This window comes from Malaclemys terrapin, chromosome 6, assembly GCF_027887155.1.
Source record: "Malaclemys terrapin pileata isolate rMalTer1 chromosome 6, rMalTer1.hap1, whole genome shotgun sequence".
Taxonomy (NCBI): Eukaryota; Metazoa; Chordata; order Testudines; family Emydidae; genus Malaclemys; species Malaclemys terrapin.
The window spans coordinates 75086217-75105267 of record NC_071510.1 but is presented as its reverse complement, the minus strand read 5'-3'; the positions used below and the strand labels follow the sequence as shown (position 1 = coordinate 75105267).

General features: G+C 41.4%; 1 protein-coding gene across 1 annotated transcript in view; it reads right to left on the bottom strand.

Moving 5' to 3' along the window:
• Nucleotides 1-19051, bottom strand: part of KIAA0825 (KIAA0825 ortholog) — a 414416-nt gene that overhangs the window by 263315 nt on the left and 132050 nt on the right. The window contains exon 7 of the mRNA XM_054032998.1: nt 6516-6686. Within this exon, the coding sequence (XP_053888973.1) occupies nt 6516-6686 (171 nt within the window). The remainder of the gene's footprint in view (nt 1-6515; nt 6687-19051) is intronic.

Below are 19051 nucleotides of genomic sequence, written 5' to 3'. Positions count from 1 at the left end.
TTAGAAATATGAAAAATAAAATGGCAGAATATAAAGATGGACAATACTAATCAGGTCACCTACTTCACCGCCTTCCTACTGCAAGTAGTTTTCTGCTATACATTTAATTCTGCCTATTTTTAAATGCACTATGTGATGGAGCTTCCAATGCTTCCTTTGGGAGATTGTTCCTTATTTTTAAGAATTTGCTCTCAGGAAGTTTCTCCTGATATCCAATCTACCTAGGAATAATGAGCGGACACTGAGAAAGAAAATTTATACTTTCTCTTACTACGTTAGATATTCATCTGCTTGTAGCATTCACAACCTTTCAATGTCAGAAGACTTACAGTCTCTTATTGTCACTACTCAAGTAAGCAATATATAATTCACTCTTAATCTTTTATCAAAAAGTCAAATGACTAGCCTCCATTTACACTGTCCTTCTGAGAACACCCTCCACCTTGTTAATATTTTCAGTGAACTGACCAGAAGCGAACATAACATTTTGAACTAGATCCTCAACTAGTATAAATTGTCAGAGGAGCCATGATAATTTACACTAGTTAAGAATCTGCCCCGTTAGTCTACAGCAGAGCTGTGCAGATATGACCAGTTGCTTGTAACCTGATATGTTTGCATATATATTCCAGAACTGCTGACATATCTCAGTAAAAACTCCTGTGCAAATTACACACCACTCACTATCAAACTTCTCCCTCCAAGACCAGATTCTAGCACAGCATAAACCTTCTCCAGACCCAAGTGCCCCCCTCCACCAACCCCAGACAATTTCGGTGTTCTCCCTTGTCTAGGTCATTACTGAAGACTGGACCTAACACAGATCCTTTCAATATCTCAAAAATAATTGTTAGTAAGGTAAATAATACTACAACCAAAGTTACCTGCAGGTTAGATTGCCCATCTATTTGATATGGACTCAGCCAGGATTTTTGTTTTAACTCCACTAGAGATAATAGATTCTGAAGAAAATGAAGAATATCAATAGAAACATCAATAATAAAAAGAAAAACTAAAAATATTTTAGTAATAATAGATTTGAAGTCCTCCTAGGTTCTGTGCTCCATCATGAACTTCTAATTTGTTCTCACATACCAAACAGAGGAAATATGCATCTCAAAGTAAAACTCATATGTCTTTCTAAGTGTAAATTCCATCATCCCGTCAGTTTGCTCCTTTGGAAAAAAAATATTTACTACAGAAGCTATAACTGCATCTACCTTTGGGACCAAAGCAAAGATCATATTTGTCTTGCTGAAGTCTGTACAACTTCAAACACTGTCTATTAAGATGATGCACCTTGAAAATTTGATCCTATTTTCCTTTTATTATGCTTTCTAGAAATGGATGTAAAGTAAAAAATTTCTTCTTCTTAAGCTGTGAAAGGAAGACCTTTGCAAATCTTTTTGGTCCCCTGAGGCAACGCTTGTAAACCTAAGGGCTTGACAGCTTTGCCCAGGGTGTTTCAAAGAGCTCCACTGGAAAAAGCTTTTCTTGGCACTCATTATCAGATCTGTCCAAAGTTCACCTTTCTCACTAGAATGGAAAAAGGGTGAGAGAAAGATGAAAGTGTGTTAGATGTTTTTGATTTTTAAAAGTCTCAACAAGAGGCTTCTGAAAAGCCAGAGGAAAGAGAGAAAACGCATCTTAAAGATGGAAGGAAAATGCAATTTGTCAGTGTATTCTTTATTCTAAATAAGGATCTCACACTTAACCCTGACTGCTACTGAATGTTCCAGGTTCCTTCAAATAGAACTTGTGATGCTGAATGTACTAGGTATGTCTGAACATTCCAGTGATTTCAATGGAATGTAAATAGATGAGAGCAGGTATGGTGAAAGACCAACAAGGAAAGGGTTAATTATATCCACTCCCTGCTAGAGAGCCCTGATGGCCAAACCTACCTTTTTCCCAAAAGGATAAGAAATGTAGACTTGCCCTGGTGACACACTACAATTTGGTGGTCAAAGTGCTTTCACATTCTATTTTTAGCGGTTTATGACTTTCCCCCCCAAAAATGCTTTTTGACAGAAATTCCTCATGCTTATTCGCCTCTCGGAAGTATATTGTTTTAGCAATTATAAAAGCAAATTCTATATATTGTTGAGTTGGTGGTGCACGAATGAAGTATTTATATCAGTTAAATCATTTTTCAGATACCTTATTTGTGGTTGGATAATTGAAGTATACTTTGGATTTAAGCTTAAAACATGGTATGTATGTAGTCCTCAGTGAGGAATACCTGCTTTTGCAATGTTTGAAAATAAAGTAGTCAAGAAATAAACCTATGAAGAATTTAAAAAGCATACTGAAAATAAATTATAATAGAGAATGTAATACAGAGATTATTTTTGTTCATCTATGTGAAACAATTTGGGGGATTTAACCTATTGAATACATTCCAGAGAATTCCAGACACAGAATTCTCAAACTGAAGTCACAGAATTGTCCAGATCACCTCAGTACAATTGCTACAGCCACCTCCCTACAGAGTTCACTTTGGTTCAGTGTGTCCCTTGGTGCTATTGTCTGCCATGGGGTTACCATAAGAGAGTACTGGTGGGCAGTACTTCCATGTAACTTCTATTTTCAATCGCCTAAGTTGATCTTCTAAGGTTTCCATTGTTCACTCTGCAAAGAATCTTGTCTTGTTGGCAGCTAGAAGTGTGAACTACATGTCTTTCTTTTCTTCACTGTTCTTTTTTTGGTTCACAAGCAACCTCCTACCAAAAGCAGAATCTGTGGAAGAGACTACATCCAAGCAATAATGCTATGAAAAAGTATGAAGAGAAGCCCAGGTGGCCACCTTGCAAATTTCCAATGTGGAAGCCTTCGACCTCTCCGCCCAAGAAGCAGCTATAGTACTAGTGTAATGAGCTTTACAAACCCTGGGAGCCTCTTTACCCTTAACTACATACGCCTCCCTAATACAATCCCTTAACCATCTAGCTAAGGAACTCTTAGAAGCCATTTGACCCCTCTTAAGACCCCCTAAGAGTACAAACAATCTGTCAGAAGATCTGAAATCTTTGATTCTTCTGAGATAAACCCTAAGTGTTCTTCTTACATCCAATTTATGCAGCCATTGCTCTTTGTCATCGCTGGGTCTAGGGAAAAATGAGGGCCAAGAATCCTCCTGGTTTAGATAAAACTCAGATACCACCTCTGGCAAGAAATAAATAAATAAATAAATAAATAAATGAGGAACTGTCCAAAGAACTACTTTATTTCTGATGGAACTTTACAAGTGTTCTAAATATCAAATCTGAAGTCCCCACATGATATTCTGAACTAAGAACAACTAAACTTGTTATTCCAACAGCCAAAAAATATTCAGTTACTTCCTGGTATGACTTAAGTACAAGGCTAATAAGGGCCTCTTCTAATCAAGACTATCAGTGAGACAGTTATCAAGCTTAATCAGGATAATATAGGGCATTGACAGAGAAGATCTTATTTCCCTTCTGGATTCTTGACAGAAAGCTGGAACAACTGTAAACATAGTTCTCATTCTTCCACATCAGATTATCTTTCAGGTAGCCACTACAACCGAGATTTCTAGTAATAAGAAGTGAAGATAATGCCAACTAATATTTTACTTCTCAAACACTGTTTTCTTATTTCTCTGGCCATGCCTGCACTTCATATTTCTTCTTAGTAATTGATGTACTTCAGAATGGTTTTCTGAATAAACCCAGATCACCTTAATCAGAATAGCAAGTCTGAAAATGAAGGTGTTAGCTAGGCACACTGCCCTAATCTGTATTAAATATATCACCACATTTGTTAAATGGTGACCAAAATTTTGTACTTCCTTTGGAACCACGGGAGCCTTCCATCCCAGAATGCTGCCACTGCAGCTGATCTAATGACACTCACCTGTTCAGATATGGAAGCTAGGGCCACCACTTAGGAGACAATACGAGTATAGAGACAGTCATTATAAATGAGTAGAAAAATTCAGGAAAAGAAAAGCTCAAACCATTCATCACCAACAGTTTTATGTAAAGTGAAGGTTATGTGTAAGTGTTTGCAGGGTCAGGGCCTAAATATGCCTCATGGAAAACAGAACATTTCCTTGTCAACATTCCTTCTTTCAAAATATATATTACTCTAAATAACTAGACAAAAGGTGTTTCTGTACAAAATATATTTTGTTAAACACAATCATGTTGTTTTCCTGTTTTCAGAGTTTCTTAGAGTAATTACACTTGTATCCAAGAGAACAGAAACAACACTACTCACAATTAATGTAGTTAAGTAAGGCATACAATTTCCTGCTAACAGGGAGAAAGTATGATAGACAGAGTGAGAAAGAAACTCATTCCACATTGAAATCAATAGGAAAAACAGAAGGCTTTGAATACCAATTTTAAATGAGCTTCAATATATCATCTAAAAATACTTTTAGGTTAATTTAGTGTTGTTTTAACACAAAATGATTTCTATTTCTTTATTTTACTGACATAGTGTCCAGCAGATTCAGGTTAAGAATGCATGCTCTACTCCAGTGGTTCCCAAACTTTAACAACATTTGAACCCCTTTCACTAAAATGTCAAGTCTTGCGAACCCCCTCCTAAAAATGAATATTTCCAGGGATTTTCTCCTTTACCTGAGTATAAGTTATAAAAGCAGTGATCTTGGAAATATTAAAATTGTTTTTATGACATGCTTATTACACACTATTATTAATTATTATTTATTACAGTATTTTTATTACATTATGAAAATGGCACCACTCTTCCAAGATCTCACTTTCGTAGCTTGTATCACTATGAATAAGCCTGTTATAAGACAAGGCCCTATGTTTCATCAAGGAGATTCAGATGTGAAACAGCATGAAGGGGTACGTCTATACTTACCTCCAGGTCCGGCGGTAAGCAATCGATCTTCTGGGATCGATCCCGGAAGTGCTAGCCGTTGACACTGGTACTTCTGCTCTGCGAGAGGAGTACGCGGAGTCGACGAGGGAGCCTGCCTGCCGCGTCTGGACCCGTGGTAAGTTCGAACTAAGGTACTTCGACTTCAGCTACATTATTCACGTAGCTGAAGTTGCGTATCTTAGTTCGGAGTGGGGGGTTAGTGTGGACCAAGCCAAGGTATTTAAGAAGCCAACTCAAAGAGTTCCTCCTACACAAGCATTCAGGTCTTGAGCAGTCCAGGCAAACAACGCACGTTACAACAAAGCTTAAACTTGTTTGTCATAATAATTTTAAAAATAATACTAGCTGCCTATTTAATTTTAAAAACAGCAAAAAATATCCACCTCCTTTCCATTACTTATAAGGAGTCTTGAAGTTTAAATTTCCTCAGTGTGATAGAGATGCTTGCTTTGATCTGCTTAGCTCTTGGAAGTCCAGCTGCTCCGGGCTGCTGGCCCCATGCTGCCCGGGGTTCCTAGAGACAACTCTGTCCACCATTAGGGAATTTTTCCCTGAGAACCCCCTGTAACATTTCACAAACCCCAGTTTGGGAACCACTGCTCTACTCCATTGACAAGTTGTATACCTCTCTATTCTTTCTTTCCATGCTTCTTCATTTTAAGTGTTCTTAGACCATACTCCCAGAACACATTTCTTCCCAACCCACAGCTTGGTGCAGAGATACAAAGCACATGACTCTACCTACCTACCTATCCTACTCCCTGAGCAGCCTAACCTCATTTCTAGTGTAAACTTTTCTTGCAGCCTAGCTAAAGCTCTTGAGATTATATACTCATTGGTGACCTGGTCTAAGTGCATTGGGTAAAGAAGCTGGGAAGGGGAACATATTATAGGCACACCATTTCTCAGCTAGTGGATTTTCTTCATCTCATTTCCTAGCTTGCAGGGTTACACATTTTCTTCATCTCATATTTCTGGAGATAGTCCAGTAATAAAATAAGGAAAGGGAAATACAAATTAAAGACCTGATTCTGCAAATATTTACTTCTGGGGAAAGTGCTTCTTCTACGAGATGTCCCACTGAAGTCAATGGAACAACTCAGTAGTGTTTGCAGGATCAAGCTACAAATTAAAACAACTATATTTACATTAAAACTATTTTAAATGTACATTACATTGACCTAAAATTAGTGTTCGAAGTTCAAGGATTTCCCCACCGAATATAAAAATTGCAGCCTCCATGGAACAAGCTCAGGAATATTCACAGCAGTGGAAACCTCCATCTATTAGTTTGTTATATAGAATATATGTAGAAAATGTTTATTAGGCAACACCAGTGTATTTCACTCCATATCAGAAATAATTATAATATAATCACATCTTTTATATACAAGTATCAATTCTTTCCCACAAAAGCTACAATTTAAATATACATCTACATTATTTTAAATAAATATTTAATGAGATGTTGAAAGATACTTGTTGATATGGGGGATTGGAGAAAAAATGCAAACATACAGCAATTTATTTTTATAATACTGCAAATTTAATTTAATTTGGAATTCATACCAAGTGATCCTTTTCCACAAACTGAAAAGAAAAAACAGTATGTGAGGAAAATTACACATTACCTTGAACATTTTTGTTCTTCTCAGTGAAACAGGGCAACAACAGAATTTCTGCAGAGAGTTCTTCAACTCTTTCTTCCATAAACAAAAAGAGTTTTATAAGCTGAGAAAGACATTTGAGTTGATACAACGTTAAGCAGAAGTTCCTTCCTTTTCTGAGGCATTCTTGGGTAGCTGTCCAAATAAAAAGTCATAACATTTATTTTATTTCTTAGTAGATATTATGTAAAATATGCTTATGATAAAACTAAATTTTATTAAAATACACTGTATAAAATCAGTCTTATTATTTGTCATGACACAAGATAATCTAATATCATAGTCTGAACTGTGTCACTTCCTTTTTTAAAGGATCAGATCCCTGAATCCAGTGGAGATGCGCTCAGTGCACAAATTAAATGGGGGAGAAAGGTGGTGTAAAACTACTTTTCTGCTCCTCCAATCCTGGAGTAGGCTGGGAGCTGAAACAAACAAAGGACAAACCTAAAGGCTACTCTAAATTACAACTGTCAGAGAAGTCCCCTTGCAGGATCAGTCTGCCAAGCAAGGATCACCAAAGCAAGTTGCATTTCTGCTCCACCCATCTCCAGTCCCATTTCCAAACCATACATCTGAGGGGATGGGAGAGAAAGAAAAAGGAGTAAGTGACGTAAAACCAGCCACATCTGAGAAATCTCCTATTTCCATCTTTGGGCAGTTTTCTTCAATTGCCTCATCAACCAAAATTTCATTGTATTCTACTCTTTGATCTTGATTATGACCATTTGAAATTATATTACAAATACAACATAATAAGTCTCCTGTATCCATCAGATTATGGTAGATACCATAATCAAGAACCATCTACACTGAGCTGATCATAACCCACAACAAGATTGTTACTCAGTAAACATCTTGGCAGATTGTAGTGGTTGCTTTTTTCTTTTTATCCTTCTCTGGTTTGATTCCAAACTAAAATAAAATTCACTAAGATGCACACATTCTGTAGATGAATGTTTTTATAAATAAAATTCTATATGATGGATGCAACCCTACCATTGTTTGCAAACATTAAAATTATTTTTGTAATTTCTTACCTTACATACAATAATATATTTTAAACTTTTCCTGTTTTCTCCACAGTATATGCTGCTTCTTATTGGCAATGCTATTTAGCATAACTATGGCAAAACACACAAGAAGGCCTGAATATATATGCCAATTTTGCTTTATAACATATATTTATTTTACACATATCATTCAGAAGTTATCATTTTTTAGGATTGACAATATTGTCTAAAATTAAAAATCAGGAAGTTCAGTCCCTATATTAATGTGATCACACGCACAAAAAAATCAGCTTTTGTTAATAGAGTTCATATTCCTTTGGTATATCTCATTTACATATGCCATATTACAAAGTAACTACTGAACTCCAGATTTCACTATCCATTAGCTAATGCAGGTGGGGAACATTCCAGTTAAAAGTTTTAATTCAGAAAACATTCTTAGCAGTATTTTGCAGACAAAAACATTGTGTTGCAAAAAATTGATTGAGCAAATCAAGAAACACCCCTTTACCATATATTAATGGTTTGGGACATCACATCAATACACTGTCACTTGGCAAGTCACCTTGTCAGTTTAACACTCTACTCGCACAATACAGTTAATGAATATGACATCTGAGTGAAAAGAGACATCAATCTAACTCTCCACAACCCTAAATATGTGGGGTTTGAAAACAAGTGAAACTGTCAGTGAACTAATATCAGCAAGCATTACACTCATACAACAGTTATTTTTTTCCAGAAATTGAACATTTTATTTTCAATGGCTAAAGCTTGAAACATATAATCACGTCACATGAACCAGGGAACCCTGCTTGAGCATGGAGCCAGACTGTAGAAGGCTGTGTGATGGTTTTTATTTTGTTTTACTCAATCACACAGTTTTTAACAAGTAATATTTAATATTTTTATTTTTAAAACTTTTGGAATGTAACATTTCAAAAAATGATAAAACTGTGCATGATAGGGTGTACCAGGTCCTTTGAGCCCCCTGCTGGAGGCCTCACAGTCCTACCACACCTTGTCCCAGGAAAAGAGCAGCAAAGGTCCTCCAGACCTACCTAGAAAAGCTGCAGGGAAGCAGCCAATCAGAGCACAGCAGGCTCAGTTAAAAGGAGTGGCAGATCCCTTTGAAGCAGAGATGGTTCTTAGCCATGGAGTTCAGCTGAGAATCCAAATGCAGGGCCATCCCTAGCCATTTTGGTGCCCTATGCAGCCCCCCCGAGGGGGGAGCTGTGTGGGGCCCCAGGCCTCTGCTGGGCGCTGGCCCCAGGCCTCTGTGGGGGCAGGGGGGAACCACCCCCAGCCCCAGCCCGCTCTGCTCCCCTGGTTCCCAGCCTTGGGGGGGCAGGGGGCGAACTGCCCCCCAGCACTCACCAGTGGCGTGGCTGGGAGCCAGGGGAGTGGAGCAGGCTGGGGCTGGGTCACTCCACTTACCACACAGTGAGTGCAGGCCCAGCCCACAGTGAGTGCAGTCCTCAGGGGAGTGGGGGCAGGGCTGGGGCAGAGGAGGAGTGGGAAGAGGCAGGGCTGAGGCGGAGCAGGGGCGGGGACTTTGGGGAAGGGGTGGAGTATAGGCAGGGCTGAGGTGGAGCAGGGGCGGGAAGAGGCAGGGCTGGGGCGGAGCAGGGGAGGGGGGCCATGGGAAAGAGGCGGAGCAGGGGCTGGAGCAGCATGCAGCTGCACAGGGCATCAGGAAATGTGGTGCCCCAAATTTCCTGGTGCCCTACGCAGCTGCGTACTTTGCATATGGGTAGGGATGGCCCTGTCCAAATGTGACAAAGTTTGGGAGTGTTTGGATTTGGTGGTCCAATTTTGGGCCCTTATATAGCGATAGAACAGAGCTATGAATTTTATATCCAGAGCTGAACTTCCCCTAAATTCAGAATAAATGTTTTGGCATTAACAGTCACCCTTATACTTTTAAGAGTTGGATAAAAGGAAATATCATATTTGTGTTTCTATTGCTAGTAGTGCTGCTGCTTCCTCCCTTCCCTCCCCACCCCAAAAATAACAGGTAATAATATTTGCATCACAGCATTGCCATTCTTAGAGGCCTGTGCTTCCAGCAGAACACATGCTGAAACCCTCCTTTCTTTCATCCTTGCTTGAAAATGTATAACTGAGTATAACTAATGCGCTGATGTTTGTCTGAGTCTGCAGACAGCCAGAAACAATAGCTCTCAGAAGTAAGAACTGTACCATGCATCTCAATTGGATATTAACTCCAAGACCTATTGCTCATACTGCTGCCCCTGTCTACTGAGGAGGGGAGAGGTCCACCTGTCATTGCTACTGCAGGGGCCAGATTGGGCACAGAGCTATATAAGGCCCTATGTCTCAACTTTTTTATGGCCCTGGATTTATGCCCTTCATCTGGACCTGCCAATACCTCAGGTGCCTGATATCACATGACCCTCAGCTCTTCAATGAACAGGAAGTAACAAATTCCTCAAAGCCAACACAATTACAAACATTCTATACAATTATGTTACTCCAAAATATCTTCCCAAACTCTCAGAAGAGAACTCTGAACATTTTTTTCAATGGAGATATCCTATCCTATCTCCTAGGACTGGAAGGGATCTTGTAAGGTCATTGAGTCCAGCCCCCTGCCTTCACTAGCAGGACCAAGTACTGATTTTGCCCCAGATCCCTAAATGGCCCCCTCAAGGATTGAACTCATACCCCTGAGTTTAGCAGGCCAATGCTCAAACCATTGAGCTATCCCTCCCCCCTCAATGAACATTTAAAATATATTTTAACTGGACCTTAAAGACCGAGTTCAAAGTTCTTGCAAACCATTAAAGAGGTGTAGGAAAACATTAAAAAAAAATAAGCTAAGCTGTAGTGTATACATGAAGCGATATTATATACTTTTTCAGATCATAGCATATTGTACTGTAAAACCAGCATTTTTTCTTTGAGTTTAGAGGTTAAATATGTTCTATAGGCACTCTGACTCTGCGACAGTACTTAACAAAACAGTAACTGTAGAAAGAAGATGTTTGTAAATTTCCTAACCACTAATATAACTGTATTTCAAGGTGGCAAGAGGGGCTTTAATTAATTGGGACACTTCAGTATTATCAGAAAACAGAGAGGAAAAGATAGTATTCTTGTACCTTAGGGAAAATGTTATTTCACACAAACTAAGAATGTAGCTGCCTCCTGCTCCATATTATAGAAGGGGGTATTAGGATAGAGACATGGAACCAGAGACTAATAATAACTGTGGTCCCCTCTGGCTTTATAATCTATGAATGGAGAAGAATGCTGTGGATTAGGGAACCAGAAACAATGGTTATTTACCCTATAGTAATTGTGGTTCTTCAAGATGTATTGCCCACATGTATTCCACTTCTGGTGCACATGCATCCTACACGTGTGGGACCAGAATCTTTTTGAACTGCACTCTCTGTTAAGTCCACTCCGGCAGCTAAGGGTATAAAGGGTAGGGTGGCTGCAATCACTCTCCAGTTCCTTCACCAAAACAGAATCCACCTTTACAGAGACACTGTAGACGTGGAGAAGGCAAGTGATTGCTCATATGTATTCTACCTCTGGTGACTCACAAGCAGTAACTCAACACCTGGAGTAGAGTGACTGAAGAACAGCTTTCCCATAGAGGGCATCAGGTCTGGAGCACTCAACTCAGGAGTACTGCTTAGTGAAAGTGTGAACTGAACTCTATGTAACTTCTTTATAAGGCTATGTCTACACCATAGTTTATGTCGGCCTAATTTATGTTACCAACAGAAGTTATAAGCGCCAGTGTGGACAGCGCTATGTCGGTCGGAGAGCTTCTCCTGCCAACATGGCTACAGCTGCTCGCAGAGGCTAGAGTAGTTAAGCTGATGGCAGAGCTTTCCCCTGTTAATTTAGAGTAGCTCCATTAGAAAGTTTACAGTGTTGCAGGTGCACTGATCAGCTGCGCCACTGTAAACTCTCTAATGTAGCCATGCCATTAATCTCTGAGTTTGGACACCTCATAGAGAAGTTGCAAATGCTACCTGATCTCTGGTGGAATGGGTCCTCACCAGCCCAAGTGAATCCAAATGGTCTACTGTATAACATGTTTTGACACAGTCCAAGACCTATTTTGACATCTTTGAAGTGAATATTGGTTGACCTTTCATCCTGTCAACAAATACAGAAACAGTCTAGGAGAACTCTTGAATGCCTTTGTTCTGTCCAGAAAGTAGGAAAGATCTGACAACACTGAAGGTGGGAAGTTTTGCTTCCCCAACAAGTAATATCAGTTTTGAGGAAGGAAATTGGTAGATGGATCATCTGGTTGAGAAGAAAGTCAGAGACCACTTTAGATAAGAAATTAGGGTGAGGACTAAGCCTACATCTACACTTGGAGCTGGGGTATCTGTGATTCCCATTCAAGTAGACATATTTGTGCTAGCTCTCCTTGAGCTAGTGCCTAAAAATAAGAGTGTATCTGTGGTAACACAGGCAGTGGCGAGCAGCAGCATGAGCTGTCTACCCCAAGTAAATATCCAGAGGGTCCAGGCAAGTTTGTTCTCAGGGTGACTAGCCCATGCCACTGCTCACCACTGCCCATGCTACCACAGCTACACACCTATTTTTAGCAGGCTAGCTCAGTGAGAGCTAGCATGAAACTGAACAGTAAATGTACCCTTAGAGTCACTTTGTTTTTGTGGAATACTGTATTGGATTATCCCACCATAAGGGCTTGGATGTCGCCTCTCCATCTGGCTGAAATTATAGCCAATAAGAAAGGAAGTCTTAATGGACATACGGTATAAAAAGCATGTTGCCAAAGGTTTAAAGGGAAGTCCCAAAAATCCTATTAAAAAATGTTGAGGTCCCCAAAAAAATGTTGAGGTCTTTAACATGTGGGAAGACATGAAAGAATCCTCTGAGAAACTTAGCCACTGTCGGGCAGGGAAGACAGCACCGCCTTCATATAGAGGTGATGAGCAGAGTTAGCTGCCAGATGTATGACTATGCAGATGTTGGAGAGAGTTGAATGCTTTAGGATTAGCAGTTAGTCCAAGATGGCAGCAATCACACCTCCTGAGGAACCTCTTCCACTGCCCCCAGCGAGAGGAGCAATTGCACCTCCTGTATGAGCAGTTGCTTGTGAGAAGGGTCCCTGAAGAGGGATGGGGAAGGGGGATGGAAGGGCAGGAGGGCAGAGAATTGGAGTGAATATTCCCTCTCTACTGTGCAGAGCACCCAGCAGTCTGATGTAATATGGGCCCATGCATGGTAGAAAGCGGATAGAGATGACGAAAAGGTAAGGCGGGACGGATCCAGTCTTTGCATTGGTGCGTCGCCCCTGGGCACACCTTCAAAAGGCCGGTTTGGGGCCTGAGGGTTTTAACTGGCCACAGCCCTGGCCAGAGGAGGGGTGAGGTCTCTTCCTTGAGTTCCTATTTCTCCTGCACGACCCGTCCTGCTTACCCTGAGGTTGATAATTCCTTGGTGGAGGCTGGGATCTAAAGTGCCTCCATTGGGTGGCAGTGGTGTGGAGGCCCAGGAACTTCAAGGTGGCTAGAGTGTCCTTGAGGCTGTGCAGACAAAAGTCAGTCTTCTCGGAAAACAAAGACTGACTCTCAAAGGGGAGGTCCTGGATTGTCTGCTGCACCTTGTACGGGAGGCCAGAGACCTGCAGCCAGGAACTCCTCCTTGTGGCCACCCCGGTAGCCCCAGTGCAAGATGCCGTATCTGCTGCATCCAGGGCCGCCTGCAGGGATGCACGGGAAATTAATTTGCCCTCCTCTACTAGTGTGGAAAACTCCACACGAGCGTTTATTGGACGGAGTTATGCAAATTTCTGCATGGCCCCACAAGTATTATGATTGTGCCTGCTAACCACCACCTGATGGTTAGAGATACAGAGCAGCAACCTTCCCCCTGTGGAATAGATTTTCTTCCCAAAGAGGTCCAGCTTTTTGGCCTCCTGATTCTTGGGAGAGGGCCCAGGTATCCCTGGTGCTTGCGCTGGTTGGCCGTGTCAACTGCCAGAGAGTCCAGTTGAGGGTGCGTGTAAAGGTGTTTGTTCCCCTTTGAGGGAACAAAGTATCTCTGCTCGTACCTCATGGTGGTAGGTGGCAACGAGGACAGGGTCTGCCACAGGGTCTTCATGGCATCGCTGATGGTTTTAATCATCATCAGCACAATACAGGATAGCCCTGGAGGGGAAAGAATGTCAACCATTGAGTCAGCCTCTACCACCTCCTCAGGTTTAATGTTCAGGTTCTGGGCCACCTGTCTCAGCAGCTCCTGTAGGACCCTGCTGCCCTCTAAGGCTGGAGTGGTTGCTGAGCCAGCCACTGCCTTATCCGGAGACAAGAACGACAAGATGGTGGCTGGTACCGGAGCCTGCTCCCTGCACTTGGCCCCTCTGGGGTCCCTAACAGCGAGGAACATGGGAGCCACGGTCGGTGCCATGGACAATGCTGCGATCAGTGCTGTGGATGGTGTGGTAGTTGGGGCTGCAGTCAGTGACATGGTCAGTGATACTGGCGGTCAGTGCCATGGACAATGCTGCGATCAGTGCTGAGGATGGTGCAGCAATTGGCACGGAGATCGTCAACGTCGTGGTTGCTGCAGAGATCGTCGACATCAATACAGCTGCCAGATGGGTCCCTTGCAGCAGTGCGAAATGGTGTGTATGGTGGCCCAAAGGACAGCAAGGCCACCAACACCAGTCTGGAACCCCAGCTCTTCCCTGGCTCTGATGATAGGCCAGGGTGTCCCGAAGGGCCACCAAGGAGCCTGCCACTGTCCCTGCCACTGTGCTGGGTAGGGCTGTTGGTCATGGGGGGAGCGGGAGCTTCTGCTTCTACTGGAGTGCGATGACTCTACTTCCAACTCAGAGGTCTCTGACTGTGAAGACCACGGAGGAGCGGAGCAATTTGGCACTGGTGAACAATGCCTGGAGCAGCTCCCCCACAAGGGCCACCGGTGCCAGGGGTTGGTGCACAGGGGATGATACCCTCGTTGGCGCCATCAGCGCTGGCTTGCCCATAGAGTGGATTGGAACAGGAACCGGTGCCGGCGACCTCTCCCGCCTTGGAGGGAGGGTGGCGCTGTCAGTGCCAGGAGGTCTGATGCTACCTTGAACAGTTCCGGCGTGGAGGGAAGCTGTAGGTCCTTGTGGCGGTGGACTGGTGAGCGGTGCAGGTCCGGACTCGACTGGACCTTGCTGGGGCAGGAGTTGACAGAGGCCCGATGGGGGCTTGCTGGCCACCTGGTCTTTAGACCTGGTCGGGGAGTACCCTCTGTTGGCCTTCTTTCTTTTATGGGGCACCGGGTAGTGAGATCGGTGCCGGACCTGTGCGTGGAGCCATGGCAGTGCTGAGGGTCCTTAGAGGAGTCCTTCCTCAGCACTGGCTCACATGTTGACGGTGCTGGAGCACTGTGCACTGAGGAGATGGCGCTTGGGGCCAGATCCGCCGTGCCAGGGTCCTACTGAGGCTGAAGTCCTGCCTCCATAAGCAGAACTCAGAGTCGCTGTTCTCTGTCCTTGAGGGTCCTGGGGCGAAACACACTACAGATTTTACAACAGCTCCTAAAGTGACCCTCCCAGAGACACTTCAAGCACGAAGTGTGTGGGTCACTTCTTGGCATAAACCTGCCGCAGTCCGAGCACGGCTTAAAGCCCAGGGACCGAGGCATACCCCAGAGCTGGGGAAAATGTGGGGGGTGGGACCCACAAAGGAACTTATGAGAGAAAACTGTCTACACTAACTAAACTACTACTGAATCTAACTATATACATACACGATACTGCGAAACATGTGCTTGCCGAGGCAAGAGCAATGGAGAGTTCCAGCTAGCTGTCACAGGTGGTAAGAAGGAACTGGGGGTGGGGGAGTGGTCAGGACACTATATTGAGCACCATAAGGGCGTGACTCCAGGGGGCATCCAGGCCGACCCCATGGATACTACTAAGGGAAAAATCTTCCGGCTGTCGTGCACGCAGCACGTGCACACACCTGATTGGAACTGACATGAATAAGCACTCGAAGCAGAACCTGCCCTCTTCTCAGATACACCTTTTTAGAACTGCCCTTCAGATCCTTCTCAGACTGCTCTTCAGCCCCACCCTACTCAGTCCCCCATTCTCAGATCTCCATTCCACCCCCCTGCCCCACTTGCCACTGACACAATCATTGCTGTCTCCATTCTGGAACTCATGTACAGGTCTCCAACTGCTGGCAGGAGGATGGCAGTTGCTGCACACAATTTACCTGGATAAGCAAGATCCTGGATGAAATGCAGGTAGATATGACAGGGCCACCAAATGCATGACATTTGACAGCCCATAATATGTATATGGGCAAAGGGAACGAAATTAAAGTTTCATGGGCAATCTTAACTCTAGCATTTTTTAACTTCTAAATGCTTGACTTTGCAACCTTATCATTCTTTTAATGTAGTAATTTTGTATATATAGTTCTTCATATTTATGGATAACCCAACACACAATATTAGATGTCATTTTAGCAAATGAAGTTATGGTAACCTTTTAAAAAACACTTTATTATTAGGCCTTACGCACAGCTGCTCCCTCCATTCATTTTTTTGTTCTGAAAAGACATTCCAGCGTGCACGCTGAGAGCATGCACATTATTTGAACTTCATGTTTCTGGAATTCCTGAGAATCAGCTGAAAGAAAAGCTCTTTCATTACAAATTCAGCACATCTACCCCTAAACCCAATCCTGAGAAATCTACTTCTCTAGATCTCCAATGAAGTGTCAACAAAATAGTGAAGACAGATTTTTTTAAAACCTTAAAAAAAAAATCAGGAATTTCAATTCTTTCTTACCTATTTTTCTGGAGAGCTTAGGGAACCCAAGGATGTGGATTTTGAGATATTTCAGGCCCTAAATGAAGGAGTAGTGTGTTGAATATTTAACAAAGAACTTGTCTTTCAGCTGTTTCTCAGATGTTTCAATCAAGAGCCTCTTCCATGGTATCTGTGATATCACAAAACTACTAGTTCACCAACTGTACATATAAAGGCTTCCAGGAAAAACAGGGTAGACACGAATTTCTAATGTAAAAGACAAGCATAATGTCCGTCTTGGAGGGCTATTTCTGTATGTTTTAGAACATTTCAGGTCTTCTTCTGATATCATTAAGCAGAAAAAAAATAAAGATAAACCATTTCCCCCCTTTACAGGTCACTTTTAAATAAGCTATGAAAGTTCAGTTACTCCCACCTCCTCCAGAAAAGAAATAGAAAAGCAAACCATAGTAATATTATATCTAATACCTTTTCTTCGTGTGACAAATCACTAACTCTAATTATCTGAGCTCCTGCTTCCTCCTTGCCTGTCATGAAGCCCAAATTTTAACTTGGCAGCTCTCAAAATTCTCAGGGAACATGGTTCAATTTCTTACCATCACATCCATCTGAGGTTTGTATTCCTTAGGATACAAACATATTTCAACATAATTTTTAACAACTAGGTTAAGGTGACAATAATGACCATGACTAACTAGCCTATGTAGAAAAGGATAAGCCATGTTCTTCACTATGAAAATGAGGTTCTACAATAGTCATGTACAAAAATCCCCAAAAGTCAAAGGGCAAGGGTGTTTTGTGTAAACACTGAAAGAATGGAATTCTTGTGTCCTCTGAAATATGTGATAAAAGTGCTGCCATAAATGTATTCTTCATTCCTATGTGATAAGTTTTAGAGCGAAGACATTTTTGAGTTAACTGACTGAAAAAAACCCCAAAACAAGAACACAAACACAATAAAAAAAAAAACCAATTCATGACTCAACAATTTTCTTCGAACATGAAAAATATTTTTATCCTAAACTCCCATAAGACAAAAAAGGACAATGTAAACTTTTCTGAGCTTTCCAAATAAATATAATTTTTGCTTAAAAATAAATATAATCAATTTCAGTATAAATTATATATAATTTGGAAATTTGTAAGCACCGAAAAATAGAGGCTTAGAAAGAAACCACCTTTCCAACCTTAAATAAAGAACAGAAATACTACGATTCAAGTTTGAAAGAGGGTATTGTTTATCACAGCAGTTTTCATACTGTGGTCTTAGTCACTGGTGGTCCACAAAACACTTAATGTGGCATGCTGAGAGATTTGTACCATGGCACTAGCTCTCCTGTTTCCAGATGCTAGACTCCATTAAAAGTAGCTAAATATATATATATATATATCATTATGTTTGTAGTATTATTGTTCCATCTATAGAACTGTTGTAGTTGCCTACGGATATTTTACAATTGTGAAAGGAAGTGGTCTTTCAATTCTCATATGGGGTTAATGCAAACACATTTGATTAAAGTGCAGTCCAAACTAGGAGAATGACTAGTTCATCGTAAACAACAAACTAATAAAATTAAGTTAATGTATATAAAAATATAGTTATTTCAATTTATATATTTTTTTAAAAGCAACATCTGCAGAAACTTTACTTTTATATACAATAAAATTAATTAGATATGCAATAGCAATATAGCAGGAAAGAGACACAAAGTGATTAACACTGAGACCAAGACTACAGCATTTGTGACATTGGTGGGGACATTAAATAAAAAAAACCCTCTCTCTGAATAATTTAAACTGAATACAGTGTAGAGACTCAGCTTACTCCATGTAAATCCTAATGTAGGGATTAAAAAAAGTTATTGATGTAGAGCAGGGATCTCAAACTCAAATCACCACGAGGGCCACATGAGGACTAGTACATTGGCCTGTGGGCCGCATCACTGAAACCTTTTCATACAACAATATAAAAGTATAGTCAAAAATGAAAAAAATGAATAGTAATATAGTATGCTATTAAAAGTCAATGTATTAACTTTTTAGAAACTGTAACGAGAAAAAGTCAGTGCTAATTTTGACAATCATTTCATTTTTGGCCATTTAGCTGGCAGCGTTTTGCATCAATCAGAGCATCAATATTAGGTTTGATATCCTGAGACGAAACCAATCTCAGTGTTGCTTGCAAATTATACCACATTCTGTACCAAAAAACTACACTAAGAGAATGTTAAGACTGCACAGTTAAGCACACATGCCAAAATTAGGGTCGCACACACAACTTTTTCACTGCTCCTTTGAGACTATGTGTTATCATGTAATCTTTTAATTACAGGGTCACGTACTGTTTCTCATATAATATATACCTTTTTTCTACATCCTTAAATCGTATAGCATCTTATAGTGATTTTTCTACTGACTTCTATTGCGTTGTCAGAGTAACCCAATATATGCTTACTAGCAAAGGACTTGCCACTTAGCCACTCAAATTTATGGTAAGTTTGACTGAGAGTGGACAAATGTGTGTTGTGATGGGAAGCTGTGTTGATTGGTGCCTGGGTTGTGTTGTGCTGGGAGATTTTGGTTGATTTGTGTTGGTGGCAAATAAGGGGTGTGTACTGGGGTGAGAGGCTATTTGTATTTGGACATGCTGGTTGTTGTTGTTGTGTAGGTGGTTGTGCTGATATGTGAGGTGGC